Source organism: Neophocaena asiaeorientalis, unplaced genomic scaffold (genome assembly GCF_003031525.2).
Source record: "Neophocaena asiaeorientalis asiaeorientalis breed wild unplaced genomic scaffold, Neophocaena_asiaeorientalis_V1.1 scaffold31, whole genome shotgun sequence".
NCBI lineage: Eukaryota > Metazoa > Chordata > Mammalia > Artiodactyla > Phocoenidae > Neophocaena > Neophocaena asiaeorientalis.
The window spans coordinates 837,872-852,144 of NW_020175320.1; the positions used below are offsets into that span (position 1 = coordinate 837,872).

The following is a 14,273-nucleotide window of genomic DNA, read 5'->3' on the forward strand; positions in this document are numbered from 1 at the left end:
CCACTGACTCCCAAGCCTGTCCCCGCCTTGGCCTCCCCCTGGCCTGGGAACCAGGGGTCAGAGTCTGAGTGGCCAGACCCTGCCAGCAAGGCCCTCCCAGCGGTCTTCTGGAGCCAAGCTGACCGACTCTGAGTCTGGCTTGTGCTTCTCTCCACACCCTCAAGACCACTCCCTGGCAGGGGTGGGCACCCAGGGCAGCCACACTGTGGGTGTGTTTGTGGGCACGATGCAGCCTATGACAGGGGGATGGACACCTAAAGATGCTCCACTGAGAGAGGCAAGGCCGATCCACAAAACGAGGGGCATTTCTCGGGTCCCAGCTCACTGGGGCTCCTGCACACCTTCACTCCCCCCCATCCCCGAGAATGGCTCTCTAATGTTGGCACACACATCTGAGGGCTCCTGATAGGATGACAGCAGACTTTGGGCTCTGTATCCTGGGCTGAAGCAAGGGAAAGGAAGGAGCTGGGCAGTGCCAAGGGGGCACAGGAGATCATCCCAGCCCTGAAATCCCCCACTCCACTTGGAGGGGCTTCCTTGATTCTTAAAGAAGCAAAACAGAGACTTTACCCTTGAATTGATTCAGTCAGCCTCCAATTATCTCCCACCATGGAGGTTTGGGTCCTCTGAAACAATGACTAACCCAAAAGTCCCTCTGATTCCACCAGGGCAGGCAGCTGGACACACACAAGCTGTCTCTCTCTCTCTCTCTCTCTCACACACACACAGGCACACGCACACGCACGCTGGGTAGGGAGCCAGACCCAGACTCACACAAGCTGCACAGCCTTACGATGAAGGCCATGTGCAGAGGAGCACACAGCCAGGCGTGCAGAGTTCCAGACACACACACGCCGGGGGCTCGCAGGCCCAGCCAGCACAGGAGCAGACATACAAAGACACGCAGCTCTGCACAAACACACACACACTGACTACCAGGCACACCCCAGGAGCTGGCCAAACACCCCAGCACCGTCAAGGCACCACTCTGGCTGCTGAGTGCAGAGGGGGGCTGTGTGCTCCTGGTCTCCAAGCTCTGTAGGGAAGAAGATGAGGCTAAACTGGGGGCTGTGCTCCAGGGATAGATCAGTATTTGGGGTTCACTTACCCGGTGTGGGTGCTCTCCACACTGACCCTGGGGAAGAGAAGGAAGGAGAGGAGGAATCAGGCCCTTGTTGGGGGGCTGTACCTCGGGGGCAACCTCAGGACTTGGGGACGCACCATGCATGTGCGTCACGCGCCTGCCCCGCTCTGTCTTGGGCTGAGCTCTCTCAGGCAGGAGAACTGATTCCCTCCCTCGAGCCTGGCTGGCAGCAGGCAGGTAACCTCCAGGGCCTGAACAGACGTGGCTCCACAGAGCCAAGGGCAGGACTCTGCCGCCATACATCACATGCCATGACGGCAGAGTCACGAGTTATGCTCCGTGCCTGGCTGGAAGTATCTTCCGGAAAGGCTGACCCTCTGGGTGGGTCCACCCAATGGCTCTGAACAGGAACCCCTGGAAGGGAACAGTAGACACCAAGGCAGGCTATGGGCAACGGGGCCCTCGGAGACGCCTTCTTGGAGCCGCGGGTGCCAGGTCCCTGCACCATCCGCCCGGGGGCAAGCCCAGAAGAGCCCCCATCAGAGACTCAAGGAAGCAGAGAAGGTAGGAGGCTGGGAAGAGGGCCAGGCCAGTGGTTTACAAACTGACACCTCAAAATCCTAGAGGCTTATGGAGGTGCTCAGGAAATACCATGGGGGTGGCAGGCAGGATGGGCAGAGAAAGAGGCTGAGAAGGACCAGGCTCCAGGCCATGCCTTCCCCGCAAAAGAACCCCACGCAGGGCAGCTTCCCTTCTCTCTCTCATATACCATGTACCACAGGGTACGGGGGATTCCCCTGGTTCTGTTGATAAAATCTGAAGTTTGAAAATAATCCTTTCTACCTGTTGGAAGGCTGCTTCTTGAGATGAAAATTCTAGAAAACCTCCATCAGCTTACCTTTTCTCCTTTTTGTCCTGGAGGTCCCTAAGAAGAGAAATGAGACAGTTAGAAACAGAGGCTAAGGACTCAGGGCCCAAAGCCTCTCTGCTGGGAAACATTGGGGCGAGGTACCCGCCAAGCCCTGTGGGGAGGTCAGTGGCGCACAGAAGACAGCAGAATCAGAGATGCAGGCCTGCACGGGATTGTGCAAGGAACTTTTTGGAAAGCCTGCAGTCCCGAAGGCTGGGCTTGGCCACCCACACCAGGTCTTCCGGTGCTCGAGATGTTCCAGCTGGCGTGGCCCGGCTCCTTCATCCGCCCGTGGACATGACTAGGTGTGCCCTGCCCCCCGCACGCGGCCGCGATGAAGAACAGGTGCCATCCTTCATTCATTCCCGCAACCGCCAGCATCTTGTGGGCCAGCCACGGAGGAGGCTGTGTGGCCACGTCAGGCAGGGCTCTGCTACTGCACACTCACGCCACGTCCTCACGGAGCCAAAAGCACCTTCTAACTCCTACCCTCTGAGGCCTCAGCATCAACCCCACTGAACCAGAAGGGCTTCTGGGGACACGGGGGCTGGGGCAGCGCTGCAGACTTTGGGGGTTTTGGAGAAACCTTTGGCCAAAGAGGAAGCAGGAAGTGGGCGACTTAAGCCATCCTCAGTTCTCTGAGGAGGACATGGCGTCCAGCTGGGTATCTCAGAAGCCTGACCCAAGGCCAGTGCTGAGAAGGCTTCACGCTCGGCCAGTGTGGAGGGGATGGGGTAGGATGGCGCACCTTGTTCTGAGGATCCCCTCGGAGGCAAGGCTTTCAGGATGTGCTGAGTCACACCCGCGCTGGCCCGAGAGGAAGGCGCTGGCGTCACTCCATCTCCCGGACGAGGTGACGGAGACAAGACCCTGTGGCTCAGTGAGTGGTGGCACTGGGACCGTGAAGGTCCAGCTGTGTCCACTCTGCCACGCGCTCTGAACTGGGCTGGACCTCAGGGGGCAGGGCTTCTAAACTTGGCTGGAGCCACAGGCAGTGTCCCAGCCTCTGGGGCCCTGAGCTCCCTTCCATCTTGCAGGCCTTCCTGAGGGCCTGTGAGGACCCACCTGCCAGGCCAGTCTCTTTGGGGTTTGAAGACCTCAGGATGCCCATGGACAGATCCATCTGGGTGGGAGGAAAGCCTTCTTTTGTCCCCAACTTGACAACTGGACCAACCCCCAAACTGGGAAATTCCTAGGAGGTTCGTGGGAAGGGACACGTGGTCTTTGGGACAAGCCACGTGGCGCCCCAGCCCATGCGGTTCACTAAGTGTTTAGCATCAAGTTTAGCAGAATGTGACGCATATGGCAGGGAGTCAGACTGCAGGGGACCAGGCCACCCTCTCTTGGGACAGAGAGAGGGGTGTGATGAGAGAAGGAGGGCCAGGGGCCCAGAGGAAGAACCCAAAGGCTTGGGACTGCAGAGACTTGGAGGACTGAGTCCAGACATCCCAAATGGCGGCCCATGGGACAATCGTGGTCCCCAAGGTATTTTGTTGATCCCACAGTTTTATTTCAATAAACTGAAATACTGAAGAGCAAGGAGAGTACAACAAAAATCTGAATTTCAAGTTTCTTTTAAGTATTTCAAGGTCCAACAACACAGGGCACTGATTAGCTCTTGAGCCTGCCCCTTTAGGACAGGTCAGGGCGATGTGCCAGCTTGGTACCTGTCATGCTTCCTCTGTGCCAGGTACTGTTCTAAGCACTTGGTGTGAATTAACTTCTCTCGTCCTTAGCACAGCCCTGTGAGCTGTGGGACAAGCCGTGAATGCAGAGTCCTGGCTCTCTTTTACGCCACTTGGGGGGCCCCGGTCCTGTCTACGCCTTACATCAGATTCTTGGGGCTACTGTGAGGTGGGTGGGGCAGAGGTGACCCCCTTCTGACAGGTGAGGGCACAGGTTAAGCATGTGAGGGTGAGCCCCAGCCCCCCATGTTGGATGCCCAGCAGCAGGTAAACCATCCAGGAAGGGAGGCAAGTGGGAGACGGACAGATGATAAACAGGCTAAGATAATTACACTAGACAGCGTGTTGAGTTACTAGCTTGGGGTCCCTGTGCCAAGCCAAACAGAAGCCTAATGGCTCTGTGGCCTGTCGGATTTTGACGGACGACTACGAGGTGGACGGGGGACCTAACACACTGATGTGAGCTCATGGGAGAAGGGGTGGCCCTACCGTTCCCTGTTCAAGTTAGTTCTGACCCCGGAACAGATGGGGAAGACTCACGGGGGGTGAAGTGGGGTGGGGCAGAGGGATGGCAGAAAGGGGAGTCCCCTAGAAAGGTCCCTTTCTTTCTAAACAAAGGGCCCTGGCAGCAGAAGGAGACACGGTGGAGGGTAAGGGCCTACCACGTGGGTCTCACTCCCTGTTCTGTTATTTAGGAGTTGTGTAACCTCAGGCAATACACACAACCATTCTGAGCCTTGATCTGCCCTTTCATAGAGTGGGGATGATAAGCTGTTGGGAGGATTACAGAGCAGTGCCCTGCTGAGGGCCATCACTGTTCCTTCCGGGGTGGCACGGACTGGGTTAAGGCTCTCCAGAAGGTGGGAAGGGGCCAGGAGGAAGGTAGGGGCAGAGGTCTGCTTCTCCAGGTCTGCCTTGTGCCCGGCTGGGGCAGGAGCGCCTGGAGCCCTGGGCGGCCCAGAGCAGGGAGCATGAGGAAATCAGGCTCAGGACGAAGTGCCGGATGGGTACCCCTCGGCCCCCCTGTGAGTGCTGGATGAGAGTGGCGGTTTGGGAACATTAGCTGCTAATTCTGTGTGACACTGGCCAAGCGCAGATGCTCTCTGGACCTCCCTTTCCTCATTCTTCAGGTGGAGAAGCCCCCCTGCCGCCTCTCCTCCCTGCACTGAGTGAGGACCTAGGGGGACGCGTCGCACCCAGCCGGGGAGTGACCATGGGGCGGCCACTCCCGCTGCGGGGCAGTGCTTCTGTGGCCCATGAGGGCTAGGCTGACCCCCGCACCCCTCGAGGGAAGGCAGGAAAGCTGGGTCTTACCGTCTCCCCTTTTGGTCCGGGGCGGCCCTGGAAGGAGAGGAGCACGAGTGCTGGGTGAGTTGTTTGCACCCCAGCCCCACCCCCCAGTCACACAGGGCTCCTCCCGTGAACGTGTGCATCTGGGGCCCGGTGAAAAGGACTGAGATGAGCAGAGAGGAGCTCTGGATGGGAAGCAGCCTCCATGTGGACTTGGGCACGTATTGGGGCTCGACCGAGATGGAGACGCCGAGCGGCGCACAGGAGGCGCCCTGCGAGGCTGGGGGCAACGGCGCGAGCCAGAGCTCTCCAGCCCTCTCCTCTCCCGTGGCCTCCTTGCCTCACTGCCTTCCAGCCCCTTCCAGGAGGCCCCGGAATCAGCAGATTCTAGGACGGCTCTTGCTCCAGATACTGAGTGCGCAGCTTGGAGGCCGTGGACTTGTGCCCAGGGGAGGCTCATGGGGGACAGGGCAACTCCTTCAAATGGCCTCTCCTCCCCTTCCCACTGGCAACGACTTTCCGCCCCAAGAACGTTCATTTTATCTGAAGCGTCTTCCAAGGAGTCGGGGTCTCGCAGAAGGACTAGGAGACCCTGGGTTCGTGACCTGGACTAAGTGGGGGGAGCCCATAGCCCGAGAGGGTCCACTCACCGGTTTGCCGTCAAGCCCAATGGGACCCTGAAAGAGAAAGAGGCCAGAGGTAAAGACTGAGCATCACAGCTGTCCTGGCAGAGGGGCAGCCTGGGAGGCAGTTAAGGGCACAGGTCCTGCACTGTAACGAGTTAGGGTTCACATCTCTGCTTCACCACTTGCTGTTACGAGACCATGGGTAAGCTTAAACCTCGCTGTCCCATTCTAAAGTGGGGAGTAAAAGAATCTCCCATGAGGGGTCTTTGGGAGTGAACGAGATGCCCCCTGCCCCGTGCTGGCACGAGGGAGAACCTGACGGGTGGCAGTCGCCATGGCGTCAAAGTCCTTTTCACCTCTAGTGGAAAGTGGAGGGCGTGTTCCTGGAAAGCAGGGCTGGCCAGCGCCGAGGCCTGCAGGAAAGGGGGAGCTGGCTGCTCCCTGCCCGCCTCTCATAATCTGTCTTAGGCCTTAGGCAGGGCTCCCAGGACATCCAGATGGCCACATGACTGCCTCCAGCAGGCGGATCTGCTCTCAGAGCCAGGTCAGAGGTGGCCTCCGAGTGGTGCGTCATCTGCCCCACGGTCCAGGGTCCTGTGGCTTCACAGCCTGTCCTGTCTGCCACCCCTGCAGTTCCGTGTTGGTGTCCCTGTCCCCTCCTGCACTGTAGCCGAGCGCTGGGCTACTCTCCTCAGTTACTCTCCACGAAAGGCTGCAGATGAGGGTCCTTACCGATGGGAATGTGGAATGGCAAAAGCAGTTTGAGGGCCGGCCCTGCCTGAAGTTTAACACAGCCAGGCCCAGGAGTCGCCAGGGGGCACAGCTGACCAGTCCTCTCCACTTACCGGAAATCCAGGAAAACCTCGAGTGCCCGGCTGACCCTGAAAAGAGCAGGAGAGGAGTGAGTGTGGGCGAGGAGGAGAGGAAGCCACACCTTAGTCCCCCGTTCACCTTGGCTCCCAGAGGATCAGTGGTTTCCCTCCCACTCCTCTGTGATCATCCGTGAGAGACACAGGCTGGGAGGCAGGATGGAGAAAGGAGATGGACCATCATAGGAAGTCTCCTCCAGGGAGTGGGGTGGGGAAGGGAAAAGCAAGTGGCCAGCATCCTTTGGGTTTTTCTGGGAAGTAGCCTCCCAGAGCTCCTCACTGCCCACCCAGATGCTCTGAACCTCGGCATGGGAATGGGATGGAGAGCAAGGACAATGGGGACAGCCTACAGCACGCTGAACTCCTGGACTGGGATTGTCTAAGTCTGCTTCATCTACACAGTCATTGTTCATGGTCACCTATCTAACGATGGTTTGGATATCAGAAACTGGCCTTTGGAATGTGTTTTCAGACCAGAACAGGTCGGACTGCCCACTGTCCTCTCGCCCTGGCTAATAGGGCTCTCCTGGTTGGATAATCTCTGGGTCCCCCGATCTCTGTGGGATGCAGAGCGATCATGTCCATTTTTCTGGAGGTACAGAGTGCACAGATCTCGGTATTCAGGTTGGAGATTAGAAGCAGATTCACTGGCCAGATTCAGGACAAAAGAGAAGTGCGGAGGTGAGAAGAAGCCTGAGGCTGTGCAGACCCAGGGCTGGAACGGGCTGACCGGGAGGTCCAGGGTGATGGAGAGCTAAGAAACCTGGGTCCTGTCACTCCCCTTCTCAAGAACCAGCAAGGGTTCTCTTCTGCTCACATGTCATTCAAGGTCAGCCTCACTCTCATCCTGATGCACCATTTCAGCTCCTTTCCCGCCTCATCTTCCTACCTACTCTCTGCTTGGGCACCCTGGCTCACCTGCCTTTCAGTGGACACACCACATCTTTCACACGATTAGCTTTCAGCTTGAAGTCTCCCCTTGACTGAGATGGCCTCAGTCTCTTCCCAAGCTTGGGGTTTTGACTCTGGTAGACTGAGTTCTAATCGTGTCTCCACTGCCACCAATGGCTATGTGACTCTGAGCAAATGGCTTAACCTCCCTGTGCATCAGCCTCCGCATCTATAGAAAGGGGATAACTGTATGAACTCATAGGGTCGTTCAGCTATATTTGTAAAGCCTATTGAAATGGTAGCTGCCATCATCAGATGTTTGTTAAACTGAACTGAACCCAGGAGCACCAGAATAAAGCAAGGTTGTCTTTGATCCAATGTCTTAGGATCAATGGAGGTTTGTCCTTGCCAAGCAGTAGTTTCAGAATTGGCCCTTATCCGGAGGAAGATTCCTCTGGGTCCAACGGCTGTAAACCTGAAACACCTCCAGGCTGCTTGGGTCTTCCTTGAAGCTGTGGACATGGATGCCTAGAGGCCTCTGTTCGGGGGATATGCTCAGGGGACAAGGCTGGGTGGGATGGGGTCCCTGCTGCCAGGGTCCAGGCAGGGAACCAGCTGGAGCATGCTGTGGGCCCAGGATGGGCTTGTGGGAAGCATCCCAGAGGGCAAGAGCGTGGAGATGCCACTCATGTACCAGAAGGGCCCCAGGCCTCTCTCCTCTCAAGGATAAGTGATGCTAAGAATAGCACTAAGAAGAAAACCTGGAAACCACCCAGTGTAAACTTCCAGCTACGCTGAATGCTGAGAGGCCTGAAGAAAAGGTCAGGAGGAGAGGATTCCAAGAAACATCTTCAAGTCCCACTCTGGGTAATGTTTACATGGTAGGGATAATCACATGGTTTGCTAATTACAGAGCTGTCCCTGGTAGCAGGACGCATCTCTCCCACCCAGAGCCAAAGCCAGGGCTAACCAAAGCTTTTTCAGGGATCTTGGGAAGAATGTTGTCATTGACCAAATGGAAACTGGGACTCTACTTCCTGGAGAGGTCGGGCCTTGGTGAGGCACTTGGAGAGGCTTGGAAATGGATTTTAGTTTCCATGTCTTCATATCTATACTGAAGGTGGACATCTCTTCCAATGTTTGTTGACCCATCCTATTTATTTGTGAACTGCCTGTTTGTATTCTTTACCAATAATTCCTACTACATTTATCTTTTTCCTACTGATTTGAGTAGAGCTCTTTGTCAAGAATAGTAACTGAGAGTCATATGTGTTGCAAATATTCTTTCCAATTTGGCATTTATCTTTTTTATGGTATATTTTCTGCCGTGTGGAAGTTCTACATTTATGCCGTCAATCTTTTCCTATGGCTTCTGGGTTTTAGGTCGTGTTTTTTTTTTTAATTAATTAATTTATTTATTTATTTTTGGCTGTGTTGGGTCTTCATTGCTGCGCACAGGCTTTCTCTAGTTGAGGCGAGCGGGGGCTACTCTTCGTTGCGGTGCGCAGGCTTCTCATTGTGGTGGCTTCTCTTGTTGCAGAGCATGGGCTCTAGGCAGGTGGGCTTCGGTAGTTGTGGCACACAGGCTCAGTAATTGTGGCTTGTGGGTTCTAGAGCGTAGGCTCAGTAGTTGTGGCGCATGGGCTTAGCTGCTCTGTGGCATGTGGGATCTTCCTGGACCAGGGCTCGAACCCGTGTCCTCTGCATTGGCAGGCGGTGGATGCTTAACCACTGCACCACCAGGGAAGTCTTTAGGTCATGTTTTGAAGAGACTTCCTCAGTTCAGAATTATAAATGTTTGCTCATGCTTTGTCCTCATATTTTATGGCTGCATGTTTTACATCTGAGTATTTTGTTCATTTGAAATTTACTCTGCTTTCTAAACTGTTTGTCAGTTGTCTCAGCATCATTTCCTGAACAATCCATCTTCTCTTTCTATTGTGAAATGAAGCCTTTATCATGGACCAAATTCCCAGATGCGTCTGACTTTACTTCTGTTCTATTTGTTGTTTTAATTGCTCTGTTTCTATAATACGTTTTGATGGCTGGTAGAACAACTAAACCCCTTCTCCCCTACCCCCCTTACTCTATGTTTCAAAAAGTTTCTGAAATTCTCATAACTTTTATTTTTCCAAATGAAATTGAATGTTATTTTGTTGGACTCCTAACTCCACCCCCCAGATTCATGGGTATTAGGATCATGTTAAAATTGTGGATAGATTTTTTTGTAGATTAATTTACAGATTAATGTTATATCCTTCTATACAAGAACAAGGGAAATAAGCTTTACACTGCTCTCTAAAATCTCTTCCTTTAATTCGAGGCCAGGGAAGAGAGGGAGCGAAGTGCATCCCTGTCTTTCGGAAGTGGACCTACGTCTACTCCTCCCTACCTTCCTCCTGCCTGCACTTGTGTGGGGTAAAGCAACACAGACAAACTGAAGTTTCTGGTAGGAAGGACGCTACCAGGAGCTCTCCCTTCCCTCTTATCTAACCCCTGAAAGAGGGCCAGTCGTGGATCTGTCCAGAGCCTGCCTTATTCTACCTCCGCTACCCCAAGTCAGTGCTGGCTATCTTTTAAACAAGACTCTGCTGGTAAATGCTTAATCACGATGGGGAGAGTGGGGGAGGAGAGCCCTGCTTTGTACAGCATTTGCCAATTTCTGTAAATCTGTGATTCTGTAAATACTCCCACCACAGCCCGTTTTAAGCTTGAAAAGTGATGTCACTGAACGCAGAGTTGGGAGAGGGTGTGTATGACCCACCCTCGGGAGCCGCCTCCACTCCCTCTGACCTCCGGCAGCAAACGGAAGGCCAAACATTACAAGGACATCCCAAATCTATCACCTTCAGATTGAACTCATCTGCCCCCACAAAATCTGCTTCTCTCCCTGTGGGGAAGGGCACTGCCAGGCACTCCGCTACTCAAGTCCGAAAGGTGGGGTCACCTTGAACTCCTCTTTCTCCGTCAATCCCCATTTTTATCATCACTAAATTCCGTCAATTCCCCTTCCAACATATCTCGCCAGTCCAGCCCTCCCACCAGCCCCACTGACTGTGCTCCAGTCCAGGCCTTGACGATTACAAGTCCCTTCCTGCCAGCCCCGTACCTGCAGCCTCTTCTAAGCATGCTCCGTGCTGGAGCAGGAAGGATCAGGGGAGCTTTTTTTTTTTTTTTTTTGGGGTACGCGGGCCTCTCACTGTCGTGGCCTCTCCCGTTGCGGAGCACAGGCTCTGGACCCGCAGGCTCAGCGGCCATGGCTCATGGGCCCAGCCGCTCCGCGGGCACAATAGTACCTCCGGGGCACAAACCTGCGTTCCCTGCATCGGCAGGCGGACTCCCAACCACTGCGCCACCAGGGAAGCCCCTGGGGAGCTTTTTAAACTGCAAGTCTGATCGTGTTCCTCCTCAGCAGAACACAACCCAAGGGGTCTGCACTGCCCTCGGGGTAAAATCCTGACTCCTGAACATTGTGTCCTTCATGATCGGGCCCTTGCTTACCTCGCCAACCTCTCTCTCACCATCCTTGCTCTTGCTTTGCTTTGGAAAGAACTTTCCCCATTTCTCCGGTAGTTTACGGGAACCGCTCCGGCCTTGGAGTTTCAGCACTCCTCCCCAGCCTTGGTACCTGGGACCTCTGTTCCTCCTTGATCACAGTTTAGTTACCTCTTCCTCCCGGCAGCCTTCCCTGCCTGCCCTCACCCCAAGTCAGGTGCCTCCTCATCTTCCACAGCTCCCTAACCGTCCCCAGCTGAGCGCTGACTGTCTGTACTATAATCACTATGGGATGGCTTCTCTCTGCAAAGGGGCAAGCGGGCTGCAGTCAGGTTTTCATCTTCTACCCAGCACCTAGGATGTCGTAGGTGCCTGGCAAATATTAATGGAACGAATAAACGAAGAAACACTCGACGGGTGTATTGACCTGGTGTCTCCTTGTGAATGAGGGCTGGAAGTTCAGACAGCTCCTCCTGGCCCCTGAAGAGAACCTGGGGTCTCCGGGAAAGAATGAGCTCCCTTTGAGATGGGGGGCGTTTCCTAGCCTGGCAGCTGACCTCCCCAGTGCCTGTGGGGTCAGCCAGCATCTCAGAGTCCCAGCCTCCCGCTCAGTTTAATGGGGCCCGCCGCTCCGGCACCTTGCCTCACTGGAATGTGAACCATCCCTCTCCAAAGTGCCTGGATGGTGCCCCCTTTGCACGGACCGTTTACGAGGCTGCACGACAGGAGGCAGGTGGCCCCTGAGAGTGGCAAGGCTGGTTCTCATTAGCAGCATGTGTCCTAGGCCCTTCCTGGCTGAGTGGAAAGCCACATGTTCCCCATCATCCTGGACCGCAGAGGGCTTGCCCACTTGACCTCTACCCCTTAATTGCAATCGGTCCCATGGTCTTCTGCGGTCCCCTGCTCTCAGCAGCTCCAGGTGGCTTCCTAGGAGGAGCTAAGGGGGTGGCCCTGGTGTCTAGCGAGGACTCAGCAGGGGCGGCCCCAGCCACCTGGGTGAAGGTCACACACACAGGCCAAAATCCGAGGACACTGGGCTTGATCAAGCCTCCTGGTGCCATAAAGCCTCTCCCAACATCAACACAACACTCACAGGGAGGATTGTTTTTTCAAGGTAAATATCCTTTTTAAACAGTAGAGCTTAAAACGTGGAAGGCGGTGTTAGAGAAAGAATGCTGGCTTTGGAATGAGGCCGACCGGGCCCAAACCAAGCTCCAGCACTGAGGAGCCGTGTGACCACAGGCCAGTTATGGACCTCTGTTTCCCGCTCTGTGAAATGGGCTGGCAGCTTTCCTGGGGGCCGGAGGGACTGGAGGAGGCTGGCACATACACAGGCTTTCAGTGTAGGACCTAGCATGTCTCCTAGGTGTCCAGGAGAGGGAAGCTATTGCTATTACTGGAACAGAAGGTACTCTTCACCACTGGAACCATGTCCAGCGCGGTGGGTATATTTATACACGCTGGGCTGGAAGCAGGGGGAGCTGAGGCAGACCCTGCCCCCGGAGCATATTCTCCAGAAGTAAGGCCTTTTCAACCACTTCTAGGTATCCAGCTGACATGACACTGCTGAAAGATGCTGCTAAGAGGGTGTGAGAGGACCAGCCTGATCCACACAAGGGAACACCTGTGGTCAGACCAGGAGGCAGACAGAGATGCTGGCCAAAGGGTAGGGCCTGAATTCTGTGTTACTGCCCTGTCCTCCTAACAGGTCCACCCCAGGCTCCGTCCTTGTCGTTGGAACCTGGGGGACTGTCTTTCTCTGTGACCTCCCCATGTCCTAGTCGCCCCCTGGCTGGGTACCCCACCTGGGCTCAGGGCACCCACACTGTGGCTCCCCCAGTACACGAGGGGGCTTACAGCCCACCGGGACGGTGGCCACGTGAGCCAGAAGCACAGGTGATGGGAACCCCGTGGCTGGGTAGCATCAGGGGTCAGAGTGTAGACCCTGAGCACACGGCCCGGGCTGAGTGTCAAATCCCAGCACCATGGCCACACTCTCATGTATGACCTTCGGCAAGTCACTCAGCCTCGCTGTGCCCTGCTTTTCTCATCTATAAAATGGAGGTGCTAATAGTACCTACCTGTGGAGTTCTCGTGAGGATTAAGTGAGCTACTATGTGTAAAGGTGTTAGGATACTGCCTGCCACAGAGTAAGTGCAAAGTGTCAGCCCTCGGCACTGTCGCGTGGTCTGAGCTGGTAGAAACCTTGCAGGGAAGGCCTGTCCACGCAGTCCAGGCCCCTTCAAGCCCTGCCTCCAGTCCAGGCCCCCGGCCTGCCCGCTGGCCCTGCTCCCCAGCTCCATCCTTCGGCTGCCCTCTCTGACCTTCTCGGCTCTCCCTCTCTGCTCCCAGCTCTCACCACAGCCCCTTCCTGGCTGCAGAGCCGTCAGGGCCTTGCATGTAGCTTAGCAATTTGCTCTCTGACCCCCCTCCTCTCCCTAGTCAGTGGGGAGGAGCCTCCTGCTTCCCACTGAACGCAGGGGAATGGGTAGGGGGGCTTCATCACCCATTGGGCTAGGCTCTGGGAGCATGAGGCTAGGCCTCTGTGTCCCTACCCCTCTCAACCATGCACGGCAGGGAAGGAAAAGAGCACAGCAGAGCATGGAGACTGCAGCCTGTTGCTGTGCGGGGAGCCCTGGGCGCCCAGGGTCCTGGGTTCTAACGCTGCTTCGGCCTCTATGTGTGGGACCCTGGCCAAGCCCCTTCCTCTCCCCAGGCCTCAGTTTCCCCTTCTGAGAAGGTCGTGCTAGACCATCCTTGAGGTCCTTTCCACCCCGACATCTGGCGATTTTATCGAAGTCCCTTGGGTCGGACGCTCTGAGAAAAACAGCCATTCCTCCTTCCCATAGTCACGCTATCTTCCCGCAGCAAAAAAAGCACTGAGCACAGAACCAGGGCCTTTGAGGGTGAGAGGCGGGCTGGGCTCTGTCAAGAGCAGGAGAGGGTGCTTGGCTCAGGAGACCTGGGCTCTGGGGTAACTGCTTCTTGGGCTTCTGGAACGTGTCCCCGGGAAGCCGGAGCACGGCCACCACCGCCCTCCCGGGAGAGGAGCCAGCACTTTCGCCCTCTGCCTGTGAACAGCAGGGCCGCCTCACAGCTGCTGTCGTTTCACGGCTACAGGGTAGGGCCTTGTGAACCCTCCCGAGAGGCTGTAACTGAGGTCGGTTTAGTCAGGCCGCTTTCTTTAACATCAGCAGCAGTGAGGCCTGGCCCAGCGGACCGCGTCCCTGTGGTGGCCGTCACACCCAGAGGCGTGGCCAGGACCCGCGCTGGCCCCCCACAGGCCTCCTTACTAACTCACCCATCCCCCCACCCCGAGGAAGGGCAAGAGCCACTTACCGGGGGGCCGCGGGGACCGATGATGGACATCCCGGCATCTCCTGGGGCCCCCTGTAGGGGAGAGAAAGAGGGAGGAGGGGGAGA

The 14,273-nt window shown here is 55.9% G+C and overlaps 1 protein-coding gene across 4 annotated transcripts in view; it reads right to left on the bottom strand.

Annotated features, from left to right (window-relative positions):
• COL13A1 (collagen type XIII alpha 1 chain) overlaps positions 1-14,273 on the bottom strand; it is a 278,117-nt gene that overhangs the window by 58,606 nt on the left and 205,238 nt on the right. For all 4 annotated transcript variants that reach the window (XM_024765521.1, XM_024765520.1, XM_024765523.1 and 1 more), the window contains 6 exons: positions 14,190-14,240; positions 6,441-6,476; positions 5,620-5,646; positions 4,994-5,020; positions 1,983-2,009; positions 1,109-1,135 (listed from right to left, as the gene is read on the bottom strand). In XM_024765521.1, coding sequence (XP_024621289.1) covers positions 1,109-1,135; positions 1,983-2,009; positions 4,994-5,020; positions 5,620-5,646; positions 6,441-6,476; positions 14,190-14,240 — 195 coding nt within the window. The remainder of the gene's footprint in view (positions 1-1,108; positions 1,136-1,982; positions 2,010-4,993; positions 5,021-5,619; positions 5,647-6,440; positions 6,477-14,189; positions 14,241-14,273) is intronic.